This window comes from Hipposideros armiger, unplaced genomic scaffold (assembly GCF_001890085.2).
Source record: "Hipposideros armiger isolate ML-2016 unplaced genomic scaffold, ASM189008v1 scaffold_15, whole genome shotgun sequence".
NCBI classification, from domain to species: Eukaryota; Metazoa; Chordata; class Mammalia; order Chiroptera; family Hipposideridae; genus Hipposideros; species Hipposideros armiger.
This window is the reverse complement of record NW_017731365.1, coordinates 192,880-211,644: the sequence shown is the minus strand read 5'-3', so window position 1 is coordinate 211,644 and position 18,765 is coordinate 192,880. Positions and strand designations below refer to the sequence as shown.

General features: G+C 38.2%; 2 protein-coding genes across 2 annotated transcripts in view; one reads left to right on the top strand and one right to left on the bottom strand.

Moving 5' to 3' along the window:
- The window catches only part of LRRTM3 (leucine rich repeat transmembrane neuronal 3), a 163,706-nt gene extending 158,328 nt beyond the window's left edge, over positions 1 to 5,378 (bottom strand). Inside the window, exons 1-2 of the mRNA XM_019624766.1 lie at positions 4,829 to 5,378; positions 2,963 to 4,494 (exon numbers count right to left, since the gene is read on the bottom strand). Coding sequence (XP_019480311.1) covers positions 2,963 to 4,494; positions 4,829 to 4,832 — 1,536 coding nt within the window. The 5' untranslated portion in view covers positions 4,833 to 5,378. The remainder of the gene's footprint in view (positions 1 to 2,962; positions 4,495 to 4,828) is intronic.
- Positions 1 to 18,765, top strand: part of CTNNA3 (catenin alpha 3) — a 772,514-nt gene that overhangs the window by 612,848 nt on the left and 140,901 nt on the right. The window lies entirely within an intron of this gene.

Sequence of the window (18,765 nt, the reverse complement as noted above, 5' to 3'; positions counted from 1 at the left end):
TTTAAAAGGAATATGTTTTGCATAAGTATTACTCAGAAGACCATGGCACGGGGACTATTAACTTCACGCTGCAGTAGCATGATGCGTACTGGGGCTCACAGAAATGAGGGGGAAAACCCAGGCAGTTCAGAGACTAAACTGCATTTCCTCTCTCCCTGGCAAAGCATTCAAAGTGCTGACTGAATCCATTCTTCCTCCACGCGTCTCTGTTGTGTAGCTCAACAGGTCAGGCAGTTTAACTGTCATCACCTTTGAGGGAAGTCAGATAACTTCAGGCGAATTTACACTAGAAAATGGAATATCAATTATATTTGTCTAATATGCAATGAGTTTGAAACACTAAGGAAAATAGGTTTATGATCTGAAGTCCAGAAAGTGCCATGGTGTGGGGGTGAGTGCAGCAACGTTTGAGGAGAACGTTATGCAGTTGCTTTGTTAAATTTATAGTGGTGAATTACTTATTGTCTAACCTACTAGGATTATATATTTGAGCTCAGACGATACTAAGAACTAGAGAAGCCTCTAGGGGGAAAAGATCTATTTTTTTGTGATTTCATGTCCTCAATCAAAATAAGTTTCACTATCTAAGGGATTTTATTTTGGGTCTTGTCTAGTATTAATAAGGAGTTAAAGTTAGGTATTTAAAAATGACCGACTTTCAAAATATTGGTCATTCATTTCCTCTTACACACCAAGTAGCTTCAAATTTTAGGAACACTTTCCAATACAGCAAACATATTTTATATATACTCACAGTACCACAGCATTAAGAATTTGCAAGGATTCAAAAATATAAGTAGAACTATGCCTTGTCTCAATTTATTTGGTGTCTATGACAAATGAGTCCAAAGGTCAAGTCAAAAAATAGAAATGGGCTTTTTCACTTTAACACTGCATTTAATTAATACAATCATCTTTAGTACAGATAAAAATGAGTCTGACCAAAGAAAATTTCTTTTTAGATGGAAAATGTATTTACCAACATTTTATGAAAAATGTAAAATTACAACTTTAGTGAAAAACACCACAGTAGGCTCAGTCATCCAGTTCATAGTACTGTAAGGAAGTATCTGCATTATGAATCAATTGGGAATCTGTGACAATTTGCCTTTGATAAATGTATAGTCCACGATTATTCATTGGTAAATATATTATAGCTATGATGCTTTTCTGAACAGGTATCTATTTTAAGATGTAATCAAAGTCCACTTTAAATGTTCCTTTTTCTTCATTGCTTATAAAAGTATGATTTTTATAATCTGGCTTCCTTGCAATTATATTTCACGGTGACTTGCCTACATTTATCCTCTTAGCATCTGAAAAGCCTCCAAACTATGGGAAAATGCTGGTAAAAATAGCCATTCACGTTTTCTTGTTTTGCTGCAGCGATCCTGTTCAGAAAGAACAGGGACACTGTTAAAGATGTGGGCTTTCAAGCCAAATTAAATGAAACAGAATTCATGTTGCAATTCCTGATTTTTGCTCCTGTAATTGAATTGTTCATTTTGGAGGATGAACAAGGATACAGACCAAAGACGTGTTTTTCCTAAAATCTTAGTGAACTGTGTGGTCCAAGTTACTTAAGTACAGAAGCTGTGATATTTGTGCTGCAGTCAATAAACTTTCACCCATGACATAAGAACATGCATGCAGCTTGCACATTGCCAGCGGGGTCTGTACAGAACCGTACTGACGGATGAGTTCACAATACAGATGGACACGGGGACACTGTCACATCAGCAAGAGAAAAGCAAAGACAAGTGCCATAGGCTTGGTCTTTTTTCCTCTACGATTTATTGTATACATTTATGAAGATGTTATCAAAATCATCCTTTTCGGTGAGGCTGTTGGTGGCAAGCATGTTTTGGAGTGTGTTCTCTTTACACCTCTGAATGAAGTGTCAGTCATGAGGGGACTCGTGTGTGCTGGACACATAATGGAACACAACAGGACAGCCTGACAAATCCCAAACAGAAGAACAGACAGAGCTAATGATTCCACTCACTCCATTAGGGTCCTGGAAAGAGCCAGGAAGAGAAATTTCTGGTAAGCTCCCAACCACATGCATATAGCAAGCTGCCTTCCCATTTGCACGTCTCATCTCTGGAAACTCCCTAAGGTGAGGGGCAGTGGAGAAAACTGCCTCCTCAAATTGGCTTCTTGGCTATGTAGTTTACTTATTTTGGAAATGTGGAGGCTGGAAGAAATTAACAATGAAACCTCCAGCCTGACTTTACAGGAATGGATTTCAGGGATAAGGCTTCAAGTCTAAAACTTTGTATTTTTACCATCTCCTCACATTTTGCAGCTGTCTACTTGCAGCATTTTAACCCTTTAATATTTCCCCCCAGACCTGCCTTATCATAAACCAAACACCTCTGAAAACTGCTCCTGGTGCTGCTTTAACCCAGCACCATCTTTTTGAGAGTTTCCTGCAGTTTTCTTTTTTTAAGCCAAGCATTGTTTTAAGGCTCTGTCTCTCAATGTTCCTGTAATCAAGCATTCTCCTAGAATCAGTCCAAGGTCCAAGTACCTGGGATCATTCACTTTTTCTTTGATTTGACAGTGAACTGCAAAACCTCCCGGAACTGTAGGTTTGGTTCTACCAGAAGGAGAAGAACAGCAGATGTGGGGGATTACTTATGAAAGAAGTTTTATCTTAAAACAAGTGTGACATTAATGGAACCAATAAAGGGTCTTATACAATAGGTATTATATTAAACCAGACTTCAAGCTCCACATTGATTGTGGTATTTAAATTTCAATGAGTTGATTATGTATGAGAGGAAAATGCAGTATTATAACTGGACTAAAACAGACAGGGAAGGACCTTGCCAGCAAAATGAGAGGGAGAGGGGATGGGGGAGGGGGGGCACCACATTCCCTTGATAGTCACCAGAGTTCAATAAAGCACCACTTATTTCCCAGCTTTTAAGAGCGCTTTTATCACAATGGTTCATACCTCACACTCCCTGGAGCCTGATTTGTTAAAGGTGCAGGGTCCCGTCCCATTCAGCAGCATCTCGCTGGTCTCCGTGTTGGTGGGTTTATAATCTACATAAAATTCCTGGGTGCTGGGAGTCATTTGCTTCAGGGACTGTCTTTTCTTTTTCCTGTGCCTTCGCATGAGGGAGCGCTGCTGCAGCTGCTTCATGCTGGCAGGGTACCGCTTCCATGACACGTAGATAACTAGCAGGATGACGAGCACGGACAGGAAAAGGGCCACGCTCCCTGCGATGATTTTATGGAAAGAGATGTGGTCAGTGTCAGCATCAGCCTCTGGGCTGGGCTCCGTGGCTCCCACCGTGGGGGGCACAGGGGGTTTACTCTCATGCTTCGGCCTGGGGAGTTTGGGCTTGAATGTGGGCTTTGGGAGAGCCCTGGCCAGATCAAATCTCTCCGTAGTACTTTTGCCACAGATGCTGTAGTTCTTCACTGCATCTATCACGTTTACTCCCTGCAGCTCTTTGGGACTGGCACAGATGATTGTATTCTCCCTCAGACCTCTGAAACTTTTCAGCCAGTTTACCAGGGAGCAAATATTTCTGCTGCATTCCCATATATTCCCGGCAAGACTGATGTCATTGAGGGATATCCAAGAATCCAAAATCTCTTGACCAATAAATGTGAGCTTGTTGGAATCCAGGTTGAGGCGCTGCAGATTCGGGACACACTGGAAAACGCTAGGTCCACTAAAAGCTTCAATCTCATTGCCTGATAAATCAAGTCTTTGTAATGAGCTCCAGGTCCAGGACATGGTCTGTCCTATGACACTGATTTTATTCCACTGCAAGTAAAGATTCTGAAGGCTCACTAACCTTGGAAAAAGGGCCAGGTTGAGCTTAGAAAATTGATTGTGCTCCAGATGAAGTTCTTTGAGTCTGATCATGCCAGCAAAGACATTCCTGGCTAAACTTCGGATCCGGTTGTATCCTAGGTCCAAAAGTTCTAGGTTGCGGCAGTCTTGGAATATTCGCACAGGGATGGTTCTCAGGGAGTTAGACCTTAAATGTAAACTCAGCAGCTTCCGTAAGCCCCGAAACTGTTCAGACCCCAGAGAATGCAGCTGATTGTAGGAGAGGTCCAAGTTCCGTAAATTTGTCACAGGTCTGAAGGTATTGTTGAGAAAATAGGAGATCCTGTTGGAACTCAGAATCAACTCTTTGAGTCTGCGTATTCCATTAAAAGCATTCTCGTCAATATTGCTGATATGGTTATGGTCAAGATACAGCCAGGTGAGCTGGTTGAGCCCTTTAAATTGATTGTACTTAAGTTTTTGAAGGCTGTTATAGCGAAGGGACAAACCTAAGCAACCAGCAGATATACTTGAGGGTATCTCCTGTAATTTCTGAGATTCACAATATACCATTTTGCCTTCACACCTACAGCCCTTAGGGCATCCTCGCTCGGCAGAAGAAAGCATTGTCAGTAAGACAGTGGGGGCTATAACCAGTGCTACAGCTGATCCGCTCAGTAGCCTAATTACATTGAAACCTGAAAATAAAAACAACTTAGAAAAGTTATCCCCCCAAAAGAGAAGTCATTTATTTTTCATCAAGCAAAAAATAGACACGTATATTCTTTAAAAAAAAATTAAATCTAGGTAACAACATTCAACATCAAATGTCATCTCCTTATAATTTAAAGAGAATTGCCTTTAGGGTTTTTTTTTAATAGTTAAGCAAAAAAACGTGTCCCCAAGCAATTGAATTTATAGTCTTAGAGCAGATCAAGGTAATCTCTAAAATAATTAAGGAAGAATTAATACATAGACTAGAGGATTTTTAATTTTTTTTAAGAAGGAAAGAAGAAAAATGGCAAAACATACCCATCCTTTGTATTGTTCAAAGGTCGTCCTTAGGTCTTTTGCTTTGGCTTAGGGGGCCACTTGCATGACAGCCCCTGTCAGCTGCACTGTAGTGAGTCAGGGCTCGCTGACACCCAGGAAGAAAAATTGGACCCCTTGGGAGATGGACCGATTTTGGAACATTATTCTTTGCCAGCCACGCAGAACACTCCAAGAACAAATAAATCCCAACACCGCATTCGCAGCAAAACATCAAAATCTTCCTAGGTAATAGGATCTTCATGGATATTACGTTTTTGCATCTTTACAGTTTTTTTTGGGGGGGGCGTTAAAAAAAACACACAAAAAAACTGGCTTCTACAATTTCTTCTTATCTGAAAGCATGATGTATTCTTCCAGGCAACGTGGGGCTACCTGAGCTGCCACATCTGGATTCCATAGCCCAGCATTTCTGGTGGCGAGCACCCAGTTCAGCCACAGAGCTGCGTTGCTGCCCGGAAGGCAGGAGAGCCCCGTACCGCGCACACGCTCGGCTCACTTCTGCAGACTGTCATTCTGAAAGCTGCTCGGACTGTTGCTTTGGTTTCAGTGAATGCAGTCTTATGTAAAGCTGCCCCCAGTGGTGAGGAACATTATGGGCATGTGCAGAAATGTCGCTCTTTTATCTTGCAAATGAGCAGGCTCTCTGCTGGAAAATGAATGATTGTTTTGGGTGTCTCAATAAAAACTGAATGGTCACCATAATCAATAACTAGCAACGTTTTCAGGAATTCCCAAGCATTGTTTTACAATTTGGCAACGTCTTTATTGTCTGCGTCCACTTAATGTCTAAACAGCCACTGCCGAGTTTTTTCTGGAGCTTGACATTAAGTTCACAGACCGAATGTCAATTTTTCTTAACCTCAACTTAGGCTTCGAACTGAAATTTAGAAAATGCATTATCGAGTTTTTCAGAAGTATTAACTGCCTTCCCTTTTGACCTCTTGGAATCACAGTGATTATATATTATGCAAGGTGTCTCAGGATGCTTGAACACATAAAGTTTGGAATAGAGGGGATAACTAATGACATATAAATTGTGTCCAATAGCTTTTCTGGTTTCCTCACAAAAGACATGATTAGTTTAATGGTTGTAGCTTGGTTTGTTGTTGTTTTGGTTGTTGTCATTTTTTAAATATAATTACAAGAGAAATAAACCATTTTTAGTATGAATAGAAGAATCAAGACATCATTTGGTTCAGTTTATTTCTGCTGCTGCTATTTATTACACTAATAATATTTATTGAGCACTTTTTAAGTGCTTTGACTGGGCCATCTTGTTTTATCTTAAAACAGTGTTATTATGTAGATCCCATTATAGCCTTCACCTTACAGATGAGGAAGCTGAGATTTGGAGAGGTAACTTGCTCAAGGTCACACATTATATCAAGCAAGTGGCATAACTGAGATTCAGAACCCTATCTCTCTTATCCTTGAAACTCTAACCACTAAATGACCCTGCTTCAACAACATATTCTTAATTTTAAAGTGAGTCAACTGAAAATTAGCCTGATTAGGGCGTTGTGGCAGGGAAGCTGTATTAAATAAATAAATAAATAAATAAATAAGTAAAATAAATTCTTGCTTCCTTTAAACTTTGGTATGAATTTTTTAAAGCAGTATTATAAAAATGAAGGCGGGGCATGGACTTTTTTGCACCCAAGTTCAAAACCTGGCTAAAATTTGCCAGCTTTATAACCTTGAGCAGGTTACTTATCTTCTCTATGCCTCAGCTTTCTCTTCTACAAAATGGACAGGGTAACAAAAACCCATTTCATAGAGGGCTGAGAATTAAATCATGTTAATACCTTTAAAGTACCTAGAATAGTATGTGACACATAATAAGCCTGCATTAGCTGTTATTTAAATATCAACTTTATTGTATTTGCTGGTTACTGCAGGTTGTTTAGTATTAAATATTAGCTATGCTGATTGTCATTAACTCTCAGATAACTATTTCAATGAATATATTTTATATTTTTCACAACGGATATCTGAGATTCACTCAGTCTTGCCTTCTTTGATGAGCAAACATCTTAAATCTCTATCATCTCATCTTTATCTTTAAAATGAATCTTTTGGTTCTGTGGACCATAACTAATAATTAATGTTTGATTCTTTTACTACCCAAAGCAGAATATGGTAACACCTGCCCCATAGAGAAAAACATTCAAAAAAAAAAATAAATGATATACTTCTTTTAAAATTTTGCCTTGTTAGTCTTTGTTAGGTGAATTAACTAAGGAAAACCCGGACAGCTGTCATATTCTCTAAAGGTGAGAGGTTTGGTAGCTTGTTAGAAAGATGAATTTCCCAATCTCACCCCCAAAAAGTCTGATTCAAGGGGATGGAGGAGGCTCTGCTTATCAACAGAATCTTATGGACAAAAGTTGAAGAAATGCATTATAAGGGAATGATTTAAAATAATAAATTTTCTCCTACTAGGAAGAGAGGGTATACAAGCCTATGGCATTGTGATATCAGTTCCATGGGGACACAGATGGTGTTTCGTCTACTTCAGCTTCCCTAATAACCTAGAACATCACTTGGCCCATCAGATGCTCAATAAATATTCATTGAATAAATACATTTTACGGGGTCCCAATACATTTAACGTAGGATACACTGGTTATGTAATGCTAGTCTTATGTACAGGGGGTTGATCCCTGCAGAGTTCCTCAGGCAGTGAAACTGGATACAATTTTGGAGAAAGTTTTTGTAAAGAACGTGTGTGAAAAGGCAAGGAACTGGAAAGTGGTCAGCAAGTGATCTTCACTTTTCATGTAGACATCTCTTGTCTTCATAGTTGAACAATAAATTTTATGAGAGCCATAAATATACTTTTGAATATTCCCTTTGGCATATTACACATTTTATCACCTAAAACCTTCAATGAGGCTTGACAACTTTTATCTATTAAAAAAAAGACTAAAGGGAATCATATTTAGAATGCCTCTCATATCTCTATTGTTTGAAAGCCTCTGATTATTTTGTCACTTAACCTGATTCTTCATGGGAAGTAACCAGCAAGTTGCCTGTTTTGCCAACCAGCTGCACAGGTCACTCTAGCATGGCTGCCGGCCCCGTCCACTCTGGGCTTCTTATTCTTCCCTCATTCCCTGATGATAGACGCACAGATGAGCCCACTGAGAATGTAATTCTCCCACTTGGCTTTTCCTGAGAGAAATCTGGGATTATTTATGGTGAGTAACATTCTCTGCTGTGTTACCCACTTTGCCCTTAGTTTTCAGATATTTTCTGTGACCTTGGCTTCTGATCTTGTCTTGCTGCATAATTCTGACTTTACCCTTTAGTTTCATAATTGATATTTTATCTTAGTACTGACCGTTAGTCTTTTCCTCAATAGTAATCAGTAACTATTCTTGCATTGAGTCTGATTCCAGGCACTTTGTGTGGCCCCTACCTTGGCCCCTACTAGTTCTTAAGTTGGCATCGCCATCGGGTCTGTCCTGTTTTAAGGTAATGAAGTACCTGAAGAGGGAAGACCATCCATGAAGGTAGTAGAGAGATACACAAAAATAAGGTGGTGTAATCCTACACTAGACTGAATACTTGAGACTGCATAAATTACTTCAAAGAGAGTATAGTCCTTCAAAAGAAAAAAAAAAACCAGAAAACCACGTTGTATTCTAAAAGATTTTAGTAATTCGCTGGTGTGCTTTTAAAAGCTTATCTTCCTTTTACTTATTGACTACAAGCAAGATGATTATTTCTGATTTACCTTTCAATAGAAGCAAAATTATAGTACATTATGTATTTAGCACATTTGTTTGCATCTAATACCACATACAGAACAAATCATTAACTACCTGACAAGTTAAATTTCCCCAATGAATCTAGGGCCTTAATGATTTATGCAATTACAAAAGAGTGTCACGTGTCTAAAGACTTCCTTTATTGCACTTACAGTAGTTCAAATTAGCTTAATATGTTGTTTAAATTGAGTAAATAAATCTAATCTCAGTATATAATGCCAAATTTCAGGTGAACATGAAGCTGAATTGTAAAATATAAACTTAGAAAATTAGGGCTTGTGGATGATGTACTGATATATCTTAACAATAGTTTGGTCTCAGAAATTTCATTCATTTAGCAGATACGTAGCTTAGGTACCCACTATGTACTAGACATTGTTCCAGACACTTGGAGTACATCAGTGTGCAAACATCTAAGCATACAATCTAAAGGGGTAAGATGAACAATTAAAAATAGATAAATGGTATATTATTAGGTAGTATGTACTATAGAAAAAAGAAAAGTAAGAAGGATAGGGAAGATTGGAAGTGCAAAGAGTGAGGTGGATTGCAATTTCCATTAGGATGATTAGGGCCACTAAGAAAGTGGCTTGAGGGCCGGCCCGAGTGGCGCGATGGTTAAGAACTCGCTTGGGATGCCAGAGGACCCCGGTTCGGATCCCGCATATGAGGGCCAGCGAACACTGCCCTCCACAGCTAAGATGCTGAACAACAGCTCAACCTGGAGCTGGGCTGCTGTGAGTCGCTGGCGACGGCGTAGGCTGCAGCCCCTGTGGCAGTGGGTTGCCATGGGCTACCGTATGTAGCCAGCAGCCAGCGTGAGCGGNGTGAGCGGCCAGCCGCCGCAGTGAGCGGCCGTCCAGAAGCCGGCGACTGATCTGCCTCTCCAGGGAAGAGCTCAATGATGGTGCCAACTTGGGCAAGTGAAGCGACGTCCTCCACAACTAGATTGAGGAACGAAACGACGGCAACTTGTCTGTTCCCCTTCCCCAATCCCCCAGCACTGTTCCCATCCCCCCAACTCCCCAATAAAAAAAATAAAAAAAATAAAAAAAAGAAAGTGGCTTCAGCAAATCCTTAAAGGAGATGAGGCTGTTAACCTTAAATATATATATATATATATATATATATATATATATATATATATATATATATATATAAAGGAGTGGCCGGTGCTAAGGTCCTCAGGTGAGAGCATATATTGTATTCAATGCACAGCAAAGAGGCCGATCAGTCTGAGTATAGAAAACAAGGGGTAGAGTAATGGAGATGAAGCCAGAGAGGTACTAGGTACCGGGCCATGGAGAGGTATGTATGCCATTGTAAGAACTTCGGCTTTATTCTGGAAAAACCTGAAAACCACCTCAATATCCTGTGCAGAGTAAAGATGTGATCAAGTTGCCTATTAAAAGGATAACTCATGCTGCTGCTATGGGAATAGACTCTAAAGGGAGAAGAGCAAAAGCCAGAGGCCAGTAAGGAGGCTATTACAGATCCCAGAGGGAGATGATGCGGGGCTTGGACCAGCGTGGAAGCAGTCGGAGTGGTGAGAACTGGTTAAATTCTGGGTGTCTGTTTAGGTAAAATCAACATGAGTTTTCTAATGGATTAGAAGTAGAGGTATGAGACAAAGAGAGAAATGAAAGGCGACTCCTAGTTTTATGGGCTGAGCAACTGGAGGAATTGGTGAAATTAACTGTTTCTGTGGGTCAAGTGTTGGGAATAAGATCAAGAGTTCAACACATTTGAATTAAGTCTGAATTTGGCTCTCAATTTTCTTCAATTTTATGAGACTGTTATTTTTTGAAAACATCTTGATATTAGGCCTCAAAGCACCATAGTGTATTTTAAAATATTTTATAAAGTGATTAACAAAATTAGCCACTAAACAATAACAACATGGATTTCTATTCAGGTGGCGTAGATGGGGGTAGCATAGGCTGGGAAGGCAATGGAACCAAAATGAAAATGACATAAAAGCCAGATATGGGACCACTTGGACTAAACATTCTAGAAAATAAATTTGGTGAACTACAATCTCTTCCTAAAATAATTTGGAGAATGACTTATACTTTTTATTGCATATGTCAGTTGACATTTAGAATTTGGAACTGATTCTGGCCAAACATCTCAGGGTCTCGGTTTGCTTATCAGTAACATGGGGCTCATAAAACCTGTGCTATGAATTTCCAAGACTTTTATTTAGGATCAATTTTTATTATTCATGTGTAAATACATTGTAGACTTATAAAGTGCTATAAAATATTTCTGGAATCAGCATAACTATGGGAAAATTATTATTTTTTTATTCTGTCTGGGTTCTCTGGCCATGAACATATACTGAAATGAACATATATCAAGAGTCACTAACATGACTAAGGGCAAAGCCAGAATTTGGTAATATTATTTAAAATTTTCTGTTTTCCCTTTCTATGACTGTTTTATAACACAACTCTTTAAGCGTGTATCAATGGCATGCTGTGTGCTCTCACTCACAAAGTGCTTTCACCAATAAATGCATGTGATCTAGATATTGTAAGGAGCTTAAGGTTTCTGACTCAGTTATCCTGTCATGTAATAGGCTTATCAGAATGCTAATATAGAGTTCTTTACAGCTATGAAAATGATTTTTTTCATTTCTAGTTGGTTAGAATACTCATATGCATTTGTACATTTGTAATTATATCCCGATCTTCCATCAGAGCATTAACACATCTTTGAAATATGCTTGGTTCCCATCTGCTTGCTTCAAGGGGTCCATTAAAAACCCTGTCTGGTCACATATGGTTCATAGTGAACATCTCTGACTGAGATAAATGGATAGATAAAGTTCTATGTCCAACCATTGAAATGGTTTCTCAGTGTCTTCCTGAAATAAGGCAAATAAAAATGAATGAGACCTAATATGGTTATCCAACACATCCCCCTCTCCCTTACCTGAAGATGCATTTCTGTTGCAGCATGAATCTGTTCTCAGCTTTGATTGCATTCCTCACTGTCACTTCCTGCAGAGATATCCCTAAGCTAAATTGGAGTATAGGGAAAAATAAGTTCTTAAAGTGTAACACTTAGTGTTGGAGTATAAAGGCTGAAAAGACTATATGACTTTGAGGAAATAACTATTTTCATTTCTTTTAGTGGAAATGTAAAAACACACAAAATTACAAGAATAATATAATAAACATTGACTTCAACAATTCTCAATATTTTGCTAATTTTGTTTTCTCTATCTCTGCCTCCCTTCTCACATACACACATTTTTATTTTTTTCTGGAGTATTTTAAAAGCAAATCTCAGAAATCATGTTCCTTTACCCACATATGTATTTTAGTATGAAATCATAACCAATGAAGACTTTTATCTTAACCATCTAGCATTATTACACCTAAAATAATTAACAATAAGTCCTTAAAGTTCATTTGTAGTCAAGATCTAAGCAAAGCCTGAACATTGCAGTTGGTTTTCATGTTTCTGAAGTCTCTTTCATTTTTTAATGCCACTGATTTGTTCAGAGATACCAGGTCATTTGAACTGTAGCTTGTTCCATATTCTGCCTCTGGTTGGTTGCTTCCTCTTGTGTCATTTAACTCGCAAAGAGTAAGTTTTAGTAGCATACGAGTATATGTTGAACAAGAGTCCATTCATTAATTTAAGCAGGATATCCAGCGCCAATTGAATACTTGGGGCACCTATTCACTCTTCGTAGCAAATTTAAGACTTGCAGAACTTTTGAATAATATGAGATTTAAAGCTTGGAGGAAAATATGCATTTATATTTTGTGATATTTATGCTACCAGAGAATTAAAAAATGGGTCAAAGTGGCAAGTTCAGGAGCAAGAATTAATATTAAAGTGCCATGAGTCTGTGTTGATTTAATGTTCACATCTACCAGTATTTCTGTTGTTGACTTTCTATCACACTTGCCTTTTTGCCTATGGTCAGCAAAAGCAATTATTTGATGTTTCTTGCTAAATAAACCTGCTAGTTTTTGTATTGCTATTGAGGAACTCTTCTAACAGAAGCTCAAAAAAATCCCAATCAAGAGAGCAGCAATCAAATTCACATGTAATTGTATATATTGAGATAAATCAGTTTTTTAGCTTTTCATTTAGAGCAAATCCCATGAAGGAACATGTGGTACCATAGTCACACTGTAAAATTTATAGTCCTGCATATATTCTTACCTTTCTGATAATTTCTCACAGTAGTACAAAGGAATTTTAGAGTAACTATAAAAGCCTCTGAACCAAATTTGCACCTTAATATTTGATGTTTTACTTTACATGGATGGCTGTGCTGCTTTGAATATAAAGTCAATGTTGTTTAACTCGTATCATAAACATGTTGCTATATTTGCTTCACACATATCCTGATATAACAAGATGGTTTCAAAGAAAAATTCCTGTCTTAGTCCATTTGGGCTGCTATAACAGAATACCATAGTCTGGGTGGCGTATAAACAACAGATATTTATTTCTTACAGTCCTGGAGGCCGAGAAGTGTCAGATCAAGAAGCTGGCAGATTCCGTGACTGGTGCGGGCTGGTTCCTGGTTCATAGACTGCTGTCTTCTCTCTGTAACTTCTTATGGCAGAAGGGGCAAAGGAGCACTCAGGGACCTCTGTTATAAAGGCATTAATCCCATTCATGAGGGCGGATCCCTTATGACCTAATCACCTCCCTAATCACCTTCGAATGCCATCACATTGAGGATTGGACTTCAACATATGAATTGGGGTGTGGGGTAGGGTGGGGGAAAAACATTCAAACTCTAGCATTTTCTTTGTATTTAAAACATTGTGTATAATAGTTTCAACTGGGTATACTAGTATATTTTTAAATTTGCCTTTCTGACAAATACATCAGCATTAAAAATTAAATTCCCTGACCACTAACTAGGCAGGGAAAGATAATAGAAATCCTGATTTGGGTGAAAATGCCTAGCGTTCCATTGGTTGGTTCTAGTTTTGTTTCTCAAACAATAAGTCTGATTTTTTATTGTATTTTATTTTGTGCTGCAGAGCTAAGAGATTTTAAAGTTCTGAGAGGAGAGAAGCCCTGTGGAGGTCTGTAGTGTAGTAACAGAAATAGGAGCCTGTGGGTCCTCACTTTACACTGAACTGTATCAGCCTATTTGGGGACTCTGAAACTTGGCTGGAGAGCCCTTCTCTGTATTGTTCATGCTGAATCCTTACTGAAAAATCATCCCTTCTCAAAGAATGTGAGGGGATGCTTAGGTAGCTAACAGCAGTGCCCCCATGTGACACAATTGTGACTTAGGCAGAAATTGACTTAGTCCCTGGAAGCAAATGCCAAGGGTCCTTAATAAAAATAAAATCTCTTTATGTGATACTGGGTTGAGAATTTCTCTATTCCACAAATAGTCATCAAGTTCTTGTACTGTTCTTGGTGCTGAGTATAGAACAATGAATAAGACAAAGTGCTTGTCTCAGAGGACTTTCATTCTAGCTGATGGGATAGTCAAAAATAGACATCTTAGAAACACATTACAATGTTGACTAGCTCAAAGTACTATAAAGAAAAATAATGGAGGATAGGGCTAGCGACAATTTGATAAAATGGTTAGAAAATCCCTTTCTGAGGACTTCTCATTTGAGAGCAAGTAGGGAGCAGCTCATGTGACTCTGTCCCCTCAGGTGTGATCTGTCTTTGAGATTTTTATTGCTCTATTGCTCCAGACCAACACCTCTACAGTGGCTTTAGGCAGTCACTAGTCTCCCTTTGGCACTTCAGCCCAAGAGTGGATATATTCTTTTTTTTTTGGAACAACTAGCACAGCTGAACGCTTAAATAAAATTTTAAGAGATTTAAACAACTTAATAGATAACACAAAGGGAATAAACATAGAAACAGGACTCATTTGCACAGAGTTGTCTTTCTTAAATCCAGTTTTCTGATTGGGGATTGGCAACAGGAATATTTGCTTCGTCAGATGTGACCCCCTCCTCCCACTCAGACACATTTCAGCCTCACAGAGTAATGCCCATGGTCCAACACGAGTTTCACACGTACAATAAAAGAGAAGCTTTTCCCCCAAGTGCCTTCTTGCCTTTCCCTCAGTGATTTTCGTATCTTCAGCACCTTGTCCCCAGTCCCTCAGCTCGTTTTGGATATTTTTTCCACTTACCAACAAATGAATTCTATCTTATTAGCTGATAATGTCTTATAGTATGAGCTTTCTCAGTGTACTTGACATTTAATAGGAAACTCTGAGAAATGGAAAATATTAAGGAATCATAGAGAACTGAATTTTGTGTATATAGTTTGGAAAGCAAATATGAGAAAAGGCTTCTATTAAAAACATTGATACATCATACTCTTTCTCAGTTCCCCACTTCCTATGTTCATATAATATTAAATAAATAGAAGTATTTAACTTAAGATGACTAGATAAGCAGTGATGCTACTGGATTAAGTGGCATACTTAGATTATGTTTCCATTCTCATTCAACCTTGTGTTTTTCTTGCAATTAAAAATTGTTTTCTCTGTGTGTGTGTGTGTGTGTGTATGTGTGTGTGTGTGTAACACTGTCTCTCTCCCAAATTTGCTTAGTTTTCTCTGTACCTAGTGCTAGTTATTTTCTCAATATTTTAAAAGATTTGTCAAGTGCTTAATTTTTCTGAACATTCAGTCACCTCAGGTAATCCTTTCCTTCTGCAGCACTCCATTTCTCTGCTCCAATATCTAATCTGAGGTGTTAACCTCATACTCCTCTTCACCGTTCTCCAGTGGTGACAGCCTCTGTTTCTTAGATCCCATATATTCATTTTTCTTAGTTTACCCCTCGTTTTGTTGAAGCATATCCACTAGTAGATTCGCAAGAAAGAGTGTATATGAAATAAAAAATTCATGTCTGAGTTTTTTGCTTGTTTGTTTATCTTTACTGATTAATGGATAGGCTGTCTACATAATTCACGATTGGAAATCATTTTTTCCTCAGTCTTTAAGCTGTTGCTTCACTGTCTTCTCACACCTACTCGTGCTGTTGAGAATCAGGTGACATTCTGATTCCCACTCCTTTGTGATAATCTATTATTTTCTCTCTGGAAACTTCTTTGATACTTTATTTTCCATGGTATTTGGATATTGTACAAGGACATATTTTGGTTGGGTCTTTTTTCATTCATTGTGTTGGATATTCAGTGGACCTTTGAAATCTGAAGACTTGTGTCCTTCAGTTTTGTAAAAATTCACTCGCCTTTTTTTTAAAAAAAATTTATTTCCCTCTCCCAGTTTTTCCTATTCTTTTTTCCTCTGAAATTTTTATTGGGCAGGTTTTAGACTTCCTGGATTGAGTCTTTGTTTTTTGTTTCCTATTTTCTAGTTCTTTATCTTTCTGTCTTACTTTCAGGTGATTTCTCAGCTTAATGTAACAATAATTAAACATTTAGATCGGTATCAGCAGACTATGGAACAAACAAATCCAGTGATGATGCTATTGGGTCAAGTGGTATAAATAAGGTTAAGTTTTTGTAAATAAAGGAACACATTCATGCTCATTCAATTATGTATTATCTATGGATGCTTTTACCCTGAAATGGTAAAGTTTAGAGACTGTAAGTCCTGTAAGCTTACAATATTTACTATGTGTCTCTTTCCAGGAAAGGTTTGCTGGCCCTCCCCCTCCGTCCATTTAGGCAATCTTATTTGCTGTCTCCAAGAGCTCTTTTTTGTTTCTCCTTCTTCATAGCATACTGCTTTCCCTTTATGGATATAACACCTTCTTTTCTCTGAGAATATTATTATACATGGAGTGTTTTGGTAATACATTGCTTGCTGCAGTGTCACTGTTTCCTTTGAGATAATTCAGTCAGTTCTTTTTGGCCGATTTCATGTTGGAAGCATTTCTCAAATGTTAAATTTCTTATGTGCTCATTCAGATTAATGTGAGGCACTAAAAGCTGAGAAAAGGTCCCCTGCATGTGGGCAAGGTTTGGACTTGGATTTTATGGTAGCAAGATTAAACAGTGAGCTTGCCTTTGCATAGGGGAGTCTCCAGATGCATGAATATAGATTCCCCCCACCCACCCCCCAACCTGAGAAGACCCTCAACCTCCTGCACTATAGCTAGAGGCTATCAGTCTTTTGGGGACAAGGCAGAGGAAGGGTGCTGCGCTCTCCAAGTCCTCATTTAATTCCTTCGTTTTTAGTCCCAAGCCTCACTACTTTGACTCATATACTTAGGTCCAGCGTCTTATGTTTGAATTTGCCAAAAAATAAACTCCCTTTCTTTGTTGGAAGAAAGGAGTACTGTCTTAGCTCAAATTGACTATATAACAAATAACATAGACTGGGTGGCTTACACAGCAGAAATTTATTTCTTACAGGTTTGGAGGCTGGAAGTCAGAGATCAAGGTGCCATCATGGTTGGGTTCTTGGTGAGGTTCTTCTTCCTGGTTTTCAGATGGACACACTCTTGCTGTATCCTTACACGAAGAGAGAGAAAGAGAGATCATGTCTCCCATGTCTTTCCCGATAAGGGCAATAATCCCATTCAAAGAGGCTCAACCTTCATGACCTATTACATCCCAAAGGCCCCACCTCTAAATGGCACCACATTGGGGATCAGGGCACCAGCATATGAATTTGCAGGTGGGGTGTATACAAACATTCAGTCCGTTGCATTACTCTTTTTTGTGTGTGGGGGTATGGTGATGATGGGGAACTGGCAGTCGATCGCTCCCCGTGAAAACTTTAAACCATTCCCCATACCTTTAGTGACCACCCACCTTCTGGAGCCTCTCAAGACTTTTCTGTACAAAGTAGCAGAGTCCCCCTTTAGGAAGCACTTAGGATATATGAGTACACATGATATATACTCATATATCATGTATTCTATGTTTTCCCCCATTATTGTTGAAATCATGCATGCATTCTTATCTCCTCTTTATTCTCATTTATTCATTTATCATTACATGAGTTTTAAGGAGGAAGAGGTTTAAAAGTGTGCTATCAGTCTGCCATTTTTCATATATTGAATTTCTCAGATTTTAGACATGGCAGGTGATGACAGGAGTGTGGGAAAGAGGCTGGCAAAGGTATTATATAAGCCAGGACTGCAGCCCGAGGATAGACATGGGGGTAAAGGTGTGTAATATTAAAAGTGAACTGCTGTCCTTCGCATAACTCATGTTGTTCAGGTTAACTTTTAACTAGTATTATGCTATGGTCTCTTATTATGCACATATTTCTCTATACAATCTTTTAAAGCAGAAAAGAAAATTGGATGTAGTGTACTGACTTGTGACTTCTTTGGCTGTATAACTCAATGTGTGTCCACTACTATTTTATTTACTCTTCAGTGCGTTGCAATTGAAATATCCCCCCATTTGTTCATTTATTTTTGAGCTTAGAATCATCACTTTGGTGAGGTTTCTCCCATGTCTTTCTTTTAGCTGAGGCCAAAATATTCATTTTGCAGGCCAGCAGCCTCCAAAAGTACTAAGAAAATATATTTTTTTAATGTATTTTTTTTTTGAGTTGAGCCATCCTGCCACCTGTTGGCAGCTCAGCGGCTACTCAGCTCGGGCCGGGCAACAAACCGCTGTTGCTCAGAGTTCAAACTCTTGAGTGAGCTCTTAACCAACTGAGCCACTCCGCCAGCCCTTAAATGCATTTTTTAATGTTTGTATCTTGCTGTGGATATTGAGGGAATGTATTTGATAGAAATAGGTTGACCTTTTCAGGCCATCATGTTCATTTAAGCTAAATTTTCTCTAGGATTTCATATTTTGTATTTATTATAACAGCTTGCAAATTTTAACATTTTCAGTATCTATAAATATGTTTCATTTGCTTGAGCCAAATGTTTCCTCAAAAGAATGAGTTTATAATTTTTAATAAAACAGAGATAATAGAATTGTATGTGCATGTTTTCTTAAGAAACCAACCGTACTCCAAACTGAAATATGGATGTTTTTCCACTTTTTTTGGTATCGAAAATTTGGTTTCAATTATTATTCTTTACACTTTACAATGAATTTTCATATTGAAAAATATATACTTAGCTCTTTTCAAATTTGTTTTTGTGACTCAATAGTAAAAAATTAGAAAAACCTTAACTTGGATATATATATATATATATATATATATATATATATATATATATATATATATATATA